Source organism: Eleutherodactylus coqui, chromosome 3 (assembly GCF_035609145.1).
Source record: "Eleutherodactylus coqui strain aEleCoq1 chromosome 3, aEleCoq1.hap1, whole genome shotgun sequence".
Classification (NCBI taxonomy): domain Eukaryota; kingdom Metazoa; phylum Chordata; class Amphibia; order Anura; family Eleutherodactylidae; genus Eleutherodactylus; species Eleutherodactylus coqui.
In genome coordinates this window covers 283872697-283889266 of record NC_089839.1, presented here as the reverse complement: position 1 = coordinate 283889266, position 16570 = coordinate 283872697, and the positions used below count along the sequence as shown (strand labels likewise).

At 48.7% G+C, this 16570-nt stretch overlaps 1 protein-coding gene across 2 annotated transcripts in view; it reads left to right on the top strand.

Moving 5' to 3' along the window:
* The first annotated feature begins 5286 nt into the window (after positions 1–5286).
* OSBPL9 (oxysterol binding protein like 9) overlaps positions 5287–16570 on the top strand; it is a 111386-nt gene continuing 100102 nt past the window's right edge. For both annotated transcript variants that reach the window (XM_066597602.1, XM_066597601.1), the window contains exons 1-2: positions 5287–5439; positions 14419–14469. In XM_066597602.1, the coding sequence (XP_066453699.1) occupies positions 5305–5439; positions 14419–14469 (186 nt within the window). In that variant the 5' untranslated portion in view covers positions 5287–5304. The remainder of the gene's footprint in view (positions 5440–14418; positions 14470–16570) is intronic.

Here is a 16570-nt window from a genome sequence, read left to right as displayed (position 1 = left end):
TGAGCTACCCTTAGGGATGAGACAGTAGAGCCCCAAGACAAGGTTATTTCTCTACCCCGCTGTCTCCTCGGCTGAGGGCCTGCTCCTCGGACGCTGCAGCAGTACGGAACGCAGCTGCGCCTGAATGAGGGAAATCTTCTCTCCCTTGCCGGCAGTTCAAACTCTGCACCAGAAGGTAGGAGTTTGAAAAAAGAGTCTGTAAGATAGCGGCTGCCCGATCTTCCCCACACCATGTATTTGTACACGATGTACAAATCACGGCCGAGAAATCCCTGCAGTAAAAACGAAACCATTGAGACCCTTTTGAGATCAGTGGCCTTATATGCCCGTGATTATCACAGCTGTATAAGGGGAGAAATTCACGCTCATGTGCTTAAGACCTAAAGATCAATTTCTTTTGTCTGTGCTTTATGAATGACCAAATAACTGGCACCAGAGCACCATAGCATGTGATCAGTGATGTCACTGGGTATTTTGGCCCGATGGCATCCCTAGATAAACATGTCATGTGGGCTAATGTAGAAGGCCTGACCTGGTTCAGGGATGTGACTGATGATATCCATTGTGGGACCTCTTATTGGCTGCACTGGTCATGTGGGTAAACAACCACATGACCGCAGCAGAGAAAGTAAACACCAAGATCAGAGGACCGGAGCGTTAGCGGGGAAGAAGTGCAGCATGGGAGAGGTGGGCATTATTTCTTTTAACATATATTTCATACCCCCCACCCCCTTCCCTGTCATCAATGTATCTGTATACTGGAAAATCCCTTTAAATGGGTTTTATCGTTGCCAGAAAACAACTGCAAGTAGCTGGACTTGGCGTAAGATAAAAAAGATGGACTACACTCACCTCTCTTTGGTTCTCCTAGATACATCTGAGGGGCTCCCATGGACACAGCTACTGTGTGTACAGCTGGTGGAAGTCAGGTGACCACTGCAGCCAATCAGAGGCTGCAACATCACCATCAGAACTCCTGGCATCAGCACTTATATCCTGGGCATCATAATTCCAGGAGTTTGGGACAGTGAATTTGCTGCCTCTGATTGGCCACAATAATCACCTGATTTTCGCCGGCTGTACACCCAGCAGCCGAGGACAGGACCATAGAAACTGATCATGTGTGTCCAAGGGGGCCGAAAAAAGGTGAGCGTAGTCTGTTTTTTTTTATTTTATGACAGACCCTTCTGCTTGAAAAATGTTTATTTGGTAATGATAAAACTACTTTAACCCTTTCAAATCCAATTTGTATCATGGTTTTCCTAGGGGGCTTACTCTTTTTCTGCTGTACAGCCTTAAATCACAATGTCTTTAGACGTCAGACAGTGGATTGGAAAGGGTTAAAGAGGTTTTCCAGGAAAATACTATTGATGACCTATCATCAGGTTAGGTCATCAATACTTGATCGTCCGGGGTCCGTCACTGGGGTCCCGACCGATCAGCTGAGTGGGCGCATGCTGTCAGCGCCACAAAAACACAGAGGTAGGCGTGGAAGCCTCCGCGCCAACCTCTGTGTAGTGGCCGGCGCTTGTAACTGCAGGCACGGTTCTCATTGATTTTAATGACAACATGGGAGATCGGCGCGGAGGTTTCTGCTCCAAATACACAGAGGTCGGGGCGTCCTCCTGGTCTTCGTTTGCAGATGACTACCACCTGATTGCTGCGGCCAAGCGGTGGCGGCAGTGGTCATGTGCCGTACTCCTGGCATCGCACCTCAGATGCTTGGCGCCAAGATGCCAGGACTGGTGATGTCTCTAATTGACGATCAGGTGGTAGCTATTTGTAAACAAAGACTGGGAAGACCGCAGGAAACTGCAGTGCTGGATCACCAGTGAACTAATGGGCGAGTATGTCTGCTTTTATCATTTTAACACATTTGCATCCATGCTTAAAAGAATTGTCCAGACCTGGATAAGCCGTCTAGGCCGGTCTCACACAACCGGATGTGAATTGCAGATTCCGCGATCATATGAGTCGCCGTTATACGCTGATCAATTAAATGCATTTGTTACACAATACTGCTCACATCAGCGGGTCGGAATTGCGTAATCCGCTCGCGGAAAATGGAATGCAGCATGTTCTAATTTACCGTGGAATCTGCGACATTGTGCATTGTGGTCGCGGATATACCCACAGCCTATATGCAATTACATTGTGTACGGGCTGCAAGTAACTGCATCATCGCTAAGAGACGGTGCGGAAGATACAAACAAAAAAGCTGGACTGCGCATGACCGCCTGCGTGAGTACATGGTCGTACGTAGTACATTACGTGGCCGTACACAAGGTCACAGCTGGGATCCGCTGCGGGCCTCCGCAAGCAGACTACACATATGGCCGTATGAGCCACGACTTAGGCCTAGAGCCCACGGCTGTGACGGGCTGCGCAAGCGGAATACAGCAGCGGAGCCCGTCACGGCGCCCCCCCCCCCCCTAGAGACCCCATACTTACCTCCGGATCCGCCGCCCAACGTCCCGCATCATGCTTCGGAGCGCATGCGCAGTAGAGCCGGCGGTAGGCGGAGAAGCGTTTTCACGCTATCTTCTGCTGTGCTACAGCGGAAGATAGCGTGACGGACAGCTTCCATTGACTGCAATGAGTACGTGTGATTTCACGGTGTGGAATTCCGCACCGTGAGCATTGCGCTATTAGGTTCAATAGAACCTAATAGCTGCGGGGCAACGCGGCGGAAATCCGCCCGAGGGAATTAGCCCTTAATGTGTATGGGTCCGTTTACACCAAACGATTAGCGCTTGAATGAGCGAGTGACATCAGAGTTCGCCCGGGCAGCCTGTTTGTAGCGGCAGATACATTGTTGGCTCGTTCAAATGAGAAATCATTCAGTCGTTCACATTCGCTGTTTAACTCCTTTGTAACCAAGCTTTTTCGTTTTTCCTCCCCCCTTTTAAAAAATCGTAACTCCTTCATTTATCCAATCGACGTCGCTGTATGAGGGCTCGTTTTTTGTGGGACCAGTTGTATTTTTCAATGGTGCAATTTAATGTACTGAAAAACTTTAAAAAAATTCAAAGTGGAGAGAAATGGAAAACAATGAAATCCCGCCATCTTTCGGTGCGTCTTGTTTCTACGGCGCACAAACTGCAACAAAAACGACATAACTTTATTCTATGGGTCAGCGCGATTACTACGATACCAAGCTTATGTAGTTTTTTTCAAAGATATTTCATTTTTTTCAATTATTTTCTGCCGCCATCTTCTGCGCGCAATAACTTTTTTATTTTTCCAACTACATAGCTGTGCGAGGGCTCATTTTTTGCAAGACGTCCTGTCGTTTGCATTGGTACCATTTTGGATTACATATGGTTTTTTGATCGCTTTTTATTGCATCTTTTCTTGGAGACAGGGTGACCAAAAAAGCGAATTTCTGGCGTTCTTAATTTTTTTTTTCTGACGATGTTCATTGTGCGGGGTAAAAAAAATGTTATTTTGATAGATCGGAATTTTTACGGACGCAGCGCTATCAATTATGTATTTTTTCAAATTTAGATTCTCTTTAAAAAGGTTGGCTTTTTAAACTTTTATTCCTTTTTTTTAATAATTAGTAAAACTTTATTGATCTTATTTGCACTTTTTTTTTGGGGTCCCCAGAGGGGACAACAACTTGCGATGCTTTGATTGCTCCTGCAGTATGATGCCAAAGCATTACATCATTTGCCATTACAATGCCAAAGCATTACATCATGCTGCTACTGGGCAGGCAATCTATCAATCCACCCCTGGGCATGGGTTGATAGACAATTTGCAATGACAGCCGTGGGGCATTTCAAAAGGCCCCGGGGTGCCATAACACCTGTACAGCTCCCTGCGATGTTCGGGGGACTTAAATGCCGCTGTCAGAATTTACAGCGGCATTTAAAGGGTTAACAGCTCCAATGAGCTGCGCGGCTTATTGGAGCTGTTGCTGTTGGGTGTCGGCTGTAAGAAACAGCCGGCAGCCGCTATGTATGGAGGGAGATTGCCGCACGATCTCCCTCCATACATGTCCTGCAGCTGCAGGCCGTCAAAAGGCTATAGGCGGTCGTTAAGGGGATAAAGGTGGTTTCTCGTCTGCGTTGGGACCTCCGGTTGGGATCCTGCTCAAAGTTTCGGAAAAAATAGCACTTTATGCAGCGCTTTTTCTTCCGCCTAAAAACCGGGCAGCTGAGCGTCAGCCGAACGGGACGCCATTATAGTCACAATGATAGTTATCCCTACATAAAATGAACAGCAGACGAACAGTGAGCGATTATCATTCGCCGTTGGTTGCGTTTAGACCGAACGAATATCGTTCACTTTCGCTCGTTTGAACGATATTTTTAATGATAGCCATTTCGTCCAAAAGTGCCTTATGTCAAGAGCTTCCTCCGGCGTAGACGCTAAACGGACATCAAAAATGAGCTGTTAATGTAACCAAACGAGCCACCAGGGAATGTGCGCAGCGTCCCAGAGCGGAGGCCGCCCCTATCAGCGCCTCTCCACTGCAGCCATCATAAGGGCTGCTTCACACTGGCAGGGGCGATATCGGGCTGTGATATCGCCCTCGCAATCCAAGTGAAACCCCTGGATGCCAGGCGTTTTCATGCGAAAACAGCCTTGTATCACTGCGGGGAATCCCTTCACCCCCACAGAGAAGGGATTTCCCCACCATAGGAAGGGATTCCCCGCTGTCTGAAGGAATTCCCCGCAGGGCTGAAGGGATTCCCTGTGAGGTTAAAGAAATCCCCCGGGGTGGCTGTCACAGCCGCAGCAGAGGATCGCGGAGCTCTCCCATTGCTTTTAATGGGACTGGCGCTGCTACTGCCGCCATATTGAAAACAACGCGCAATATCGCAAAAAGGTACAACGTGCTGCGATTTTTTTTTTTATTGCCTGAGTGGAAACATCGCAGATGAGAATGAAACCATTGAAATTCATTGGTTTCATAATTCTGCGTTCTCACTCTTTCATCGCGCAAAAATCACGCTATTTTCTTGCCAGTGTGAAGCCGCCCTTAGAGGGTCTCAAGCAGACCCCATTGTATTACTATGCCCTAATAGGGAGCATGCACATCTAATATAAAGACTTGTAGGGACCATGATAAAAAGGCCCATATTGCAAGCAGTGAACTTTATTCATTTTATCCAGCTTTATTCATTCTATAGAACAACGGACAATCCGGCGTCAGCCTTCGCTTAGCGACGGTATCCAAGCGTCACCTAGCAACGGGTAGGACCATACCGTGACGCCCCACAGTCACAAAGCCACGCCCATTGGACATCCGTTCCCGCCTATTTTCCCGATGACGCATGACGCACGTTGAAACGTATGTTGTTATTCCATGATCCCAAGATGGCGTCTATCATGGAAGGCCCGCTGAGTAAATGGACGAACGTAATGAAAGGATGGCAGTACCGCTGGTTTGTGCTGGACTACAACGCCGGCCTCCTCTCTTACTACACGGTGAGTTCTCCGCGCTGGAGGCGCCGCGGTTATTGCAGCTCATGGCCGTAGGTGAGAAACCTTGAGCTTCTGTACGCGGAGCTGTCCGGCTGCAGCCAATTAGCACGTAGATAGGGACTGGCTTCGGCCAATTAGAATAGGAGTGAGGTATGGCTGCAGCCAATCAGTGCACGCCTCCTGCTGGGTCCGGCCAATGAGCGTGAAGGCGGGTATTATATGGCGTGCATTGTGTCCGCGGCCGCACCCCATGTTGGTGGAGGCACGCCCCGCTGTCACTGCCAGACAGGACTTTATGTGGAGTTTAGATACAAGTTGTAACTTGGTTATTTTATAACTTTTTACCTCACATTCCGGGAGCCTAGAAGAGCTGCGATGTAACGCTTGTGGGACCTCCATGGCAGCTGCTTCGCTGTCACCGGCTCTGCCACAACAACTTATAACTGAATGTGGTCAAAAAAAGAACATTTATATTTTTAATATATTTCCATTTTAATATTTAACTTTAATATTTATTTATTTTTTTCACGTAAACTGGGAAAAAGTGCCTTATTTTTACCGGCTGACCCGGAGTGTCTGACCCCCAGGTTGGCTGTTTCTGTCATCCCGGCCACCAGTTTCCGTCTCGCCGCAGCTGTTTACCCATTTTCTAACCGTACGCTCCGCCGGCGGTGACTACATATGGTTGTGTACAGCGCTGTGACTTTTAAGAAAAAAAAAAAAATTCTCGCTCTGCTCAGGGCGGGGATGCGTATGAAAACGCTGCCCATATACAATATACAGCGTGTCATACGCTGCCCGTATACAATATACAGCGTGTCATACGCTGCCCGTATACAATATACAGCGTGTCATACGCTGCCCGTATACAATATACAGCGTGTCATACGCTGCCCGTATACAATATACAGCGTGTCATACGCTGCCCGTATACAATATACAGCGTGTCATACGCTGCCCGTATACAATATACAGCGTGTCATACGCTGCCCGTATACAATATACAGCGTGTCATACGCTGCCCGTATACAATATACAGCGTGTCATACGCTGCCCGTATACAATATACAGCGTGTGAAAATGCTGCCCGTATACAATATACAGTGTATGAAAACGCTGCCCGTATACAATATACAGCGTATCATACGCTGCCCGTATACAATATGCAGCGTGTGAAAACGCTGCCCGTATACAATATACAGTGTATGAAAACGCTGCCCGTATACAATATACAGCGTATCATACGCTGCCCGTATACAATATGCAGCGTGTGAAAACGCTGCCCGCATACAATATGCAGCGTATCGTCCGCTGCCCGCATACAATATGCAGCGTATCGTCCGCTGCCCGCATACAATATGCAGCGTATCGTCCGCTGCCCGCATACAATATGCAGCGTATCGTCCGCTGCCCGCATACAATATGCAGCGTATCGTCCGCTGCCCGCATACAATATGCAGCGTATCGTCCGCTGCCCGCATACAATATGCAGCGTATCGTCCGCTGCCCGTACTCGTGTATAGGGCTCACGCTGCGTATGTATACAGAGAAATGGTGCATGCGGCGATTTATTTCTCTTGTGTTTCGATAAGTAGCGCCCACAGTCCGGTGTGCGTCGATCAATGAAATGCCATTGACTGCGTATTACGCATATGTGATACGTAGTGAAGACACGGCCGCGGGCATGAGACCCCAGGGTACGTTCACACGTAGCAGAAAATATGAGGAATATCCCCTGACAAAATCTGCAGCGCTCCCCAATACGGCACGCAGAGCGCGGCGCACACGCATCGCTGCCCAGGGTGACTGAGCTAAAATCCACTGGAATGGATCAGACTTGGACAAGTTTTTTTTTTAATGTGGAAATGCTGCGCAAATTGCGCAGCATCTCCATTCCGTGTGAACATTCCCTCAGCTCGTATTTACACCGGTGAGTGTAGTATCTGTGCAAGAAATGCGCGCCAATATTGCATTCTTAAATCTGCGCTTTTATTTTTTTTTGCCCGCAAGTGTGACCCGTTTTATGAGAAAAGCACCGCATTGTAGCGCATGTGGACTTTCACGTACACGAAAACTGCGGCATGTTTCAACGGGTAAACTTAACCCTTTCCAATCCACTGTCGGGGCTGCCCCGACATCATAATTTTCCTCTATAGCTCCGATGTCGGGACAGACCCGACATGCTGTTTCTGCACTGCTTCCTCCCCCGCTCTGCTGTCGAAGGCCACCCGACACACTTATGTGAATAAGTGAGCTGGAGACAGCACTGAACAGCGCTGGATTCTTCATTTACCGAAAGCCAGATGTTCCTGCTCCTCTGCCCTGCTGCCCTGTATTCTGCGACAATACAGGAGGGGAGAAAGAACATGAGTGCAGTCAGTAAATGAAGAGCCCAGCGCTGATCAGTGCTGATAGTGAATGCCCGAATGTGCTTCCCTCCCCCTCTCTGCTGGAGAACACCCGACACACTTTTATGTCAGTAAGTGAGTTGGAAACAGGGGGGCATTCAGTAAATGCAGAATGGAGCGCTGTCCAGTGCTGTTTACAGCTCACTTATTCACATAAGTGTGTCGGGTGTTCTCCAGCAGAGAGGGGGAGGGAAGCACATTCCGGCATTCACTATCAGCACTGATCAGCGCTGGGCTCTTCATTTACTGACTGCACTCATGTTCTTTCTCCCCTCCTGTATTGTCAGAGAATACAGGGCAGCAGGGCAGAGGAGAAGGAACATCTGGCTTTCAGTAAATGAAGAATCCAGCGCTGTTTAGTGCTGTCTCCAGCTCGCTTATTCACATAATAGTGAGCAAAAGAAATGAGAAAGTGGGAAGGAGAGAAACCACCTTTTAGGGCGCCTGCACACGAGCGGAAATTCCGCTGCGGGATTTCCGCCCCTGGAAACTGCCATAGGATTGCGTTAACAAACGCAATCCTAGGCAGACGGCCGCAATTTGGCCGCGCGAGAAACAAATCGCGGCATGCTCTATTTCTGTGCGGGGCTCGCAGAGAAACGTCACTCAGCGGCCGCCGGCCCCGCTCTGTGCATGCGCCGGCTGCCCAGCAGCTGGCACATGAGAGAGCCGGGGCCGCGGGAGAGGTGAGTGCCCGCGCTGCTCTCTGCAGACGCTCGGGTCGGCTCCCGCTGCGAGAATTCTCGCAGCCGGATCCGACCCGGCCGTCTGCAGGTGGCCTTACTGTGAAACATGTACTAGGAAGCCTGGACTCCATCCTGCAGTTTGTTTCGAAAAGTATCACGCGCTAAAAAATTATAAGTCAAAATAAATAAAAACCTTTTAATTTATCTAAAAGTGCTAATAAAATCATTAGGTAATTTATTTGTGTGGTTTTCTATGTTGTTGTTCCAAGTAATCCACCAACCTCTTTCCCGCACAAAATAAATTGGAGCTGGGAAAAATGAGCGTGGCAAAAAAATTGGATTGGAAAGGGTTACAACTGACATCGCAGTCGTATTTACGTGTGCCATACGATTTATTTTCTTTAATTGGCCCACACGGTGACATACATTGTAGCTTCCATCAGAAGTCTGCTTCAGCGAATGTTCCCAATGTCTGCCTCGGACGGAGGGCTGAAGTGTAGCGTGGGCGGAGCCTAGAGCTTGTTCTAGGACGAGGCTTTGCGTTGTTTCGTCCCTTATTTGTTGGTTCTGGGTGTTTCCACACTTCTGCTCTGACATTTCCGCGCTGCTGACAGGTTTTTGCTGTAGAACAGTGAAATAAAGTGGGTTTTTTGTAATGGAATCCATGTGAGTTTGACAGACGGTACGCGGAGTACTTGACGCGCCGTCATGCAGCTTTGCACAGTTTGACATTCTTTGCATTTTGTCACATTGTAGACAAGTAAGAAACTAGTGCAGAAAAAGTAGAGCCGTTGCCAATGGCAGCAAATTAGATTCCAGATCTTCTTTTCAAGGTCCGTCTAAAAACTAAAGTGGGCCGCTGATATTATACACAAAAATGGCCTAAATATAGAGCGTGTGTGTAGGCACATGTGGTCACCTAGTTCTGGTGGTTGGGCGCGTGTGGCACTCCCCCTCCCCCCCCCCCCCCCGTTCCCTTAGTGCGGGTGGGTGCGTGAGTGGGGCCCCAGCGCGGGTGGGTGCGTGAGTGGGGCCCCAGCGCGGGTGGGTGCGTGAGTGGGGCCCCAGCGCGGGTGGGTGCGTGAGTGGGGCCCCAGCGCGGGTGGGTGCGTGAGTGGGGCCCCAGCGCGGGTGGGTGCGTGAGTGGGGCCCCAGCGCGGGTGGGTGCGTGAGTGGGGCCCCAGCGCGGGTGGGTGGGTGGGTGCGTGGGTGGGGCCCTAGTGCGGCTGGCTGAGTGCGTGCGTGGGGCCTAAGCCCGGGTGGGTGGAGCGTGCGTGGGGCCCTACTACTGATGCGAGGTTTCCCTGTGAAAACAATGGGAAACACTTTTTGACATAAAAACCCCTCACGTCTGCATGTTGGCGAATGCGATATTGGGCAGAGCTTCACGGCCGGATATGGCGCTCGCCGTGTCTAGGAAGCCTCAAGCTGAGATTTTTCTCCTGCACAATCCAATCCCGCACCGTAAGATATAGTGACGCTGCTTGGAAATGCTGCAGATTTTCTGAAATGGAATAAGTTGTTGAAAATCTGCAGCATTTACAGAACAAGCGGCAACCAGGGGGCGGCCGGTGAGGGGGGCAACCTGGGGGCGGCCGGTGAGGGGGGCAACCTGGGGGCGGCCGGTGAGGGGGGGGGGGGGGGACACAACGGTGCGCCCAGTGAGGGGTCTTTCATTCTCGCTGGATGTGTCGTTCTAGCGCTGCCTCCATGAGGGTCTCACACGGCAGCAGTGTGAATTCTGTGCCCACTACTCCAATAGGAAGTCTTTTACACAGGTTTGTGGAGTAAAAAAAAACACATTGTGAGGGAATTTGTGCAAAAACTTGCAGCTCTTCAGCATTTTTGAGCCGGTCTTCGTAATTTTGTGTGTTAAATTGGGCAGGGCTTGTCAGGAGCGGGTTGGGCTGCCACGGGCCCATACATTTATGTATACTTTATGCCACAAACTGGCCGCAATCCTTATCACACAGACCTTATACCACAAACCTGCGATCCTTATCACACAGCTGCCGGCCGGGTCCGCTCCATAACGGGAGGAGAGCCGCCCGTACGTACAGCTGATCGTGTCTTCGGTGTCAGACTACATTTAAGGCCTCCTTCACACGGGCCACAGTGGCGCTATTTTGTCGTGTTGCTGCAATGCTACAAATTGCGTGTATGTGAAGCCCATGCTTTCCTATGGGTTAAATCACACATTTTGTAGCTCGTGTTTCCCTATGCAGCCTTTCTCATTGTTGCATCACATGAAAACATGATTTTCGAGCGTTGCGATGCAACTTGGACAGTAGGAAATCCTACTGTCAAAGTCCTAATCTATGCAGGAAAAAATACGAAAACCCAGTATACATCACCTTAGAAGTGCTGTCAGCATGGCTGCATCTCCTCTCGGGGCCCCGGAACTATTCTCCTTCATCTCTTCTGGCCGGGGATTATAAAATCCCTGCCTCTTAAAAGCGCTGGTGGTGATTGGCTGACGCTTAGCCAATCATAGCCAGTGCTCGATGAACCAGTGACAGCCATTCATCGAGCCCTGGCTCTGATTGGCTAAGCATCAGCCAATCACAGCTAGTGCTTCCAGGAGGCGGGGATTTTTCAATCCCAGGCCAGAAGAGATGAAAACCAGTGTCGGGGACCAGGAAGAAGATGCAGCCGGGCTGACAGCACTTCTAGGTGAAGTATACTTTTTATTGCGGTTAAAGCTTTATTTTCAGGGTAGGGCTTATATTTCAAGCCCCTTCCCCCTGAAAATCCTCCCATGTAGTGGTACAAAGTCGCGGTATTGCCACGACAAGACGCAGCAATATCGCACGGACCAGCGATGCAATATCGCTGTAATTTTTCTTGCGGCGATGCCGTGCCGCCCGTGTGCAGGAGGCGTAAAGGATACCTGTCCCTCCCCCAGCTCCATCCCCTAACATATGGTGCCGATACAGGAGTCGGGGGAGGAGTTCCTTAAGTTCTTATTACAAAAAGTATCTGAATTACTTCTTTTTCTCTTTTTTTGGATGCAGTGGAAAAATAATAAGACTTGTTGCAGATTCAGTTGCACAAACATTTTATTTGGCGCTACTACTGCAAAATCGCAGCAAAATTCTGCAGTTTTTATGGTGGCTGTAATTAAAAAAAAAATACCACGACGATGGCTACGTGTGAATAACCCCTAAAGCGCTGGTGCATAATGACGACTAGAGACTCCCAGCTAACATTTCTCCGTCTCTCCTTCATTACTATGCATCAGCGCTCCCCTGATTATGACCAGCGCGGTAATTGTTCATGTGCGATTACCCATAACGCATTGTCATCGCCAACCCAAAGGTTACGCATGCCTTCCATAGGCTAATAAACCACTTTGGCTTCGGCTTGCTCAATGCGATTTGCATATGTAATACATATTTGTGGATGTATTCTGAAGCTCAGTGAACCGCAGCTAAACTGTGCGACATGAAATATGGACCTTGTCAAACGAGGTGGTGCCCGTAGCAGCCTGGCACGTCACCAGATGGCATCGGTGGTCCTCCTGTGCCGTTACTTGTAGCGCGAGCACGGAGAGCTCGCTTTCCATCTATCTACCCCCAGCTAATGCCTTGGCCCGGCTTCTCACACAGCATTTTGATGCTTTTTCGGTGATTCTATTACTTGCGCTTTTTTGGCACTGCACCCATGTTACTTTAAAGGGACTGTCCGGCTGTAAACTGCTGATGGCCTATCCTTGGGTTAGGTCATCAAATATCGATTAGCAGGTGACTCCCCTGAAATGAATGGAGTGACGACCACACTGGCTCGGCCAGCGCTCCATTCATTCTGACTTGTATATTGGGAGATGGAACCCCATTCTCAAGATTGGCAGGGGTTTCAGCGGTGAGACCACCGCCGATCGGCAAGTTATCCCATATCCTGTGGGTAAGGAATAACTCGTAGTTCTGGTACAACCCCTTTATTGCTATGGCACATTCTAGAGATATGACTTGTTAAAGTCCTATTGACACTTATATTTCATGCTTTTAAAGGGATATTCGGGGATTTAAATACTGATGACTTTATCCTCAGGGTAGGTAATCCGGGTTTCACTACTTGGAACCCCCAGTGATCAACTGGCTGAAGTGACAGTGGTCCTCGTGAGATTGTATAGTGCTGTGCCTGGTACAACAGCTCAGTGGGACTTGGCTGCTCTCAGACCATGTGACTGATGACATCACATTCCTGCGAAGAGGCCATGGCGCCCACCTGAGCGCCCCGACCTATTCAGGATCCCTGCCAATCAGCTGTATGAACAGCGGACTCCTGCCAATCAACTATTGGCTGTGACCTATTCTAAAGGTAATAGTTTAGTCCTGGAAACCCTCATTTAAAAGGATACTGTCATCTATAAACTACATTATGGGGCTCAAAGGTGAGAGAATGGGGAGCTGCATTTCAGACTCGCCAGGCGCCGTTTCCCTGCAAATTTAGCTGATTGTTTCCGCACGCATCTCCCTTTCATCTCTATGGGCGGTATAGGTAAAAAGATTCAAACTGCTGCTTCATGGGGACATAGCGCAAGTAAGGGGCACCCACTGAGTATTAAACAGCTCCCTGGACTACTCATTCCGCCACTTTTGAACCCCATAACAGACCACCGCCCCTCCTCACAGCTCCTATCAGACTGCACCCATGGATAATCCGGACTTTAATCCTTAGGCAGCCTGCAGACGGCCGGGTCGGACCCGGCTGCAAGAATTCTCGCAGCGGGACCCGACCCGAGCCCCTGCAGAGAGCACCGTGGCACTCGCCTCCTTCCGCGGCTCCGGGGAGTGAGATTTCTGTGCGGGGTTCGCGCGGCCAAATCGCGGCCATCTGCCTAGAATTGTGTTTGTTAACACAATCCTATGTCCTATGGCCGCTTCCACGGGCGGAAATTCCACGGGAAATCCCGCCCGTCTGCAGGCGGCCTTACTAATATTTCTCCATCTCCACATGCTTAGAAAGGATTTCTGAATGTAAGACAGGCTGCATGCATGGAAGTGCTGGGTTGTACATTTATTTCCCAAGTTTGGAGTGGTCTTGTGAGCTAGATGTCGCTTCCTCTGGAGTTTAGGGCTCAGCATTTTTAAATGCCAGTAAGTTTTGTAGGCAGCATTAACTGTTTCCATCCAAAAACTCTGCTAGATGGGAATGTGTTTTGAAAACTCCATTCACATGTAATGGACCATAATACTTTCTTGCTGATTTTCCTGGTGGAATCCAAATGGAAAATCCACCACAACTTAAAGGCTATGGACACTTTTTTTTTGGGGGGGGGGGGGGGGGGGGGAGTCAGATTTTTTTTTCACTTAAATGCATATATTTTGGGCTGGCTAGCTCATTTTTGCAATAGTATGATTAAAAATTTGGCAGCATTTGTCTTCTGCAGCTTCTGCATATCGCTGTATACAGAAAGTGCAGTTTAAGGGTGCTCTTACACGGGACAGCTGTCTATGATTGTTGCTCTTGGGCTTTCACTACAATGCATCAGAGAACTGGTGCTGTTAGGCCAGACTTGCATGACCGGATTTGAATTGCCGATTACACAATCTTACAAACCGCGGTAATACGTGACCATTCACAATTCCTTTACGTGATCATTCACAGGTCTTCCACTGTCAATATCCGTAAGCAGGATCTGACCCGTTGGGGTGAGCCCGGCCTTAGACTGCTGTTTGTGTTTGTTTTATAATGTATTTTTGATCCTGTAGACTTATTTTCCCCTTGTGAAGAGTACTTTAAGAATTCTATGTAACCTTAGCTAATGTTGAAAGGGGAGGGTGGCAAAGCAGCACTAGAGAAAGATAAACCTAATGGATTCTGAGATTATAATGTAGAAGCTATGTAATCTCGATAAATAATAGAAATTCTCATTTCTTTTCCAGTCAAAAGACAAAATGATGAGAGGATCCCGGCGCGGCTGCGTTCGTCTCCGAGTAAGTCACCGGTCATGCACTCTTTACAATGTCACTTTTCTTTTTGAATAGCTTTTATGACACAGATCTCCTCTTAATATTGTGTTTCCCAGATGATAAGACACGGTTTGTTTTATATTAATTTTTGCCCCAAAAGAGGCACAGTGCCTTCTTTTCGGGAAGGGGGGGTCTTATACTGCGGCAGCCTGCCACGTCCTCAGTGTTGGCACAGCACTCTTTTTGGTGATGGGGCTTTGAATACCCCGCCTCCAGCATGCAAGTGTGTTGATTGGATCACGAGCGCTGCTGGCTTAGTCTATCTTAGCCGGTGCTCAATGAACCAATCACAGCCTTTAATGATCGAGTGCTGGCTTTTGATTGGCTGGTGCTTGATCCAATCACAGCACTTGCTTGCTGGAGGTGGGGTATTCAAAGCCCAGTCACCAGAAAGAGATTGCTGTCTCAACACTGAGGACACAGCAGCCTACCGGAGACCAGCGTGAGGGACTCAGACGCCGCCTGCTAGGTGAGTATTGCTGTTTTTTTTTCTTTCTTTCCTGTAGTGTAGCTAGGGCTTATTTTTAGGGGAGGGCTTATATTTCAAGCCCCACCCCTTTCGGGCAGGGTCTATTTTCAGGGAAAAACGGTATCTATATTGGCTGGTGAACTCTAAGTAGCCTTCTGCTTGTCTGCTCAACGCTTCCTTCACAGCTGATCGTTCATGGGGCATATGCAATATGGATGGTCCCCAAGGACTGACCATGTATGATTAATGACCATAGTCAGGAACTATATTGACCAGCATGATACATTCAGAAGTACAGCAAGGAGTCCAGACTGTTGGAATGGATTCTTCTTGAAGGTAATCAACAATAGATACAATTAGCTGCAGATTTGACAGTCAATTTTATCCCTCTACATGGAATTCTATGTTAAAAATCCACCGCAGGAGATAACATTATGCCCACCGCAGGGAAATTACCCATGGAAAATCTGCAGCATTTCCAGTACCACAGTTGTGCGGAGCAGGATACAAAATCCAGTGTTTTGTCTGCTTGCACAGTTGAAATCAATGGCCCATCCATGTTAATACTCAGACATCATGGGTCCTCCAGAGCAAGAGACAGTCCTTGTAGATGCTGACCACAACCCGGCCGTGTGATTAAGGCCTTAAAATGCTGCAAGCAAAATAAAACTATACCATCCTACCAAAAGTAATAAGACAACTGAGCAAGAAACAAAAGTAGTATTGATTTATATGTAATCCTTAGTGGGGCTCCAATAACATTGGATAAACTTTCTACTAGCATCTTATATACTTCAGCCCCCCCCCCCCCCCATTCATTCTGCAGAGGTCTAAAAAGTTCTCTCAAAGATGGACGCAGTTCTTATTTCCTGACCTCTGACGTTGCAGATCGTCCCAAAGATGTTCAGTAGCTTCAGGTCGGGTATTGTGGAACATCCACCTCCTCATTGTAAAACAACATTGGATGTGTGACAAGGCGCGTTGTCTTGTTGGAGGTATGGCCGACCATTCACAGAGTATTACTACATTGTCGGCAGCACATTATTGTCTAGGATGTCAGGGTACACCGCCGTGTTCATGCCGAGACCGTGCCACATAAAGCATCCTTAGATCGTAATAGAACATCTGCCGTACTTAACTGTTGGCACAACGCACTCCGGTGAAAGGTGTTCCCCAGGCGTCCTCCATACCCAGGTCCGTCCGTCCATCTGATGTGAAGATAGAGTAGTGTGATTAATCACTCCATAGAAACTTCTTCCATTGCTCAACTGTCCTTGCATCATTGTAAATGGGCTGATGTGTCCTTGAGAGAACCCTCTAGACATTTGCAGGATGAAGTGTATCAGACGTCAGTAGAAAGTATGCAACATAGAGTATCCAATGTCATTAGGACCATGGTAGGCCCCACTAAGGTCCCCTGTCCACAGCAGTTTATTCGCTGGTCGACGCTTCCCATAGCATTACTATGGAAGCGCCGGCACCTGTCCACGAACGGAGAATCATTGCAATTCTCCGTGGTCAACCTATCTGTTAGATAGGGCTGACCGGCGGAGATTCGGCGGCGGCTCCCGCGGCGGAGCTTTGCCCCGGGATACC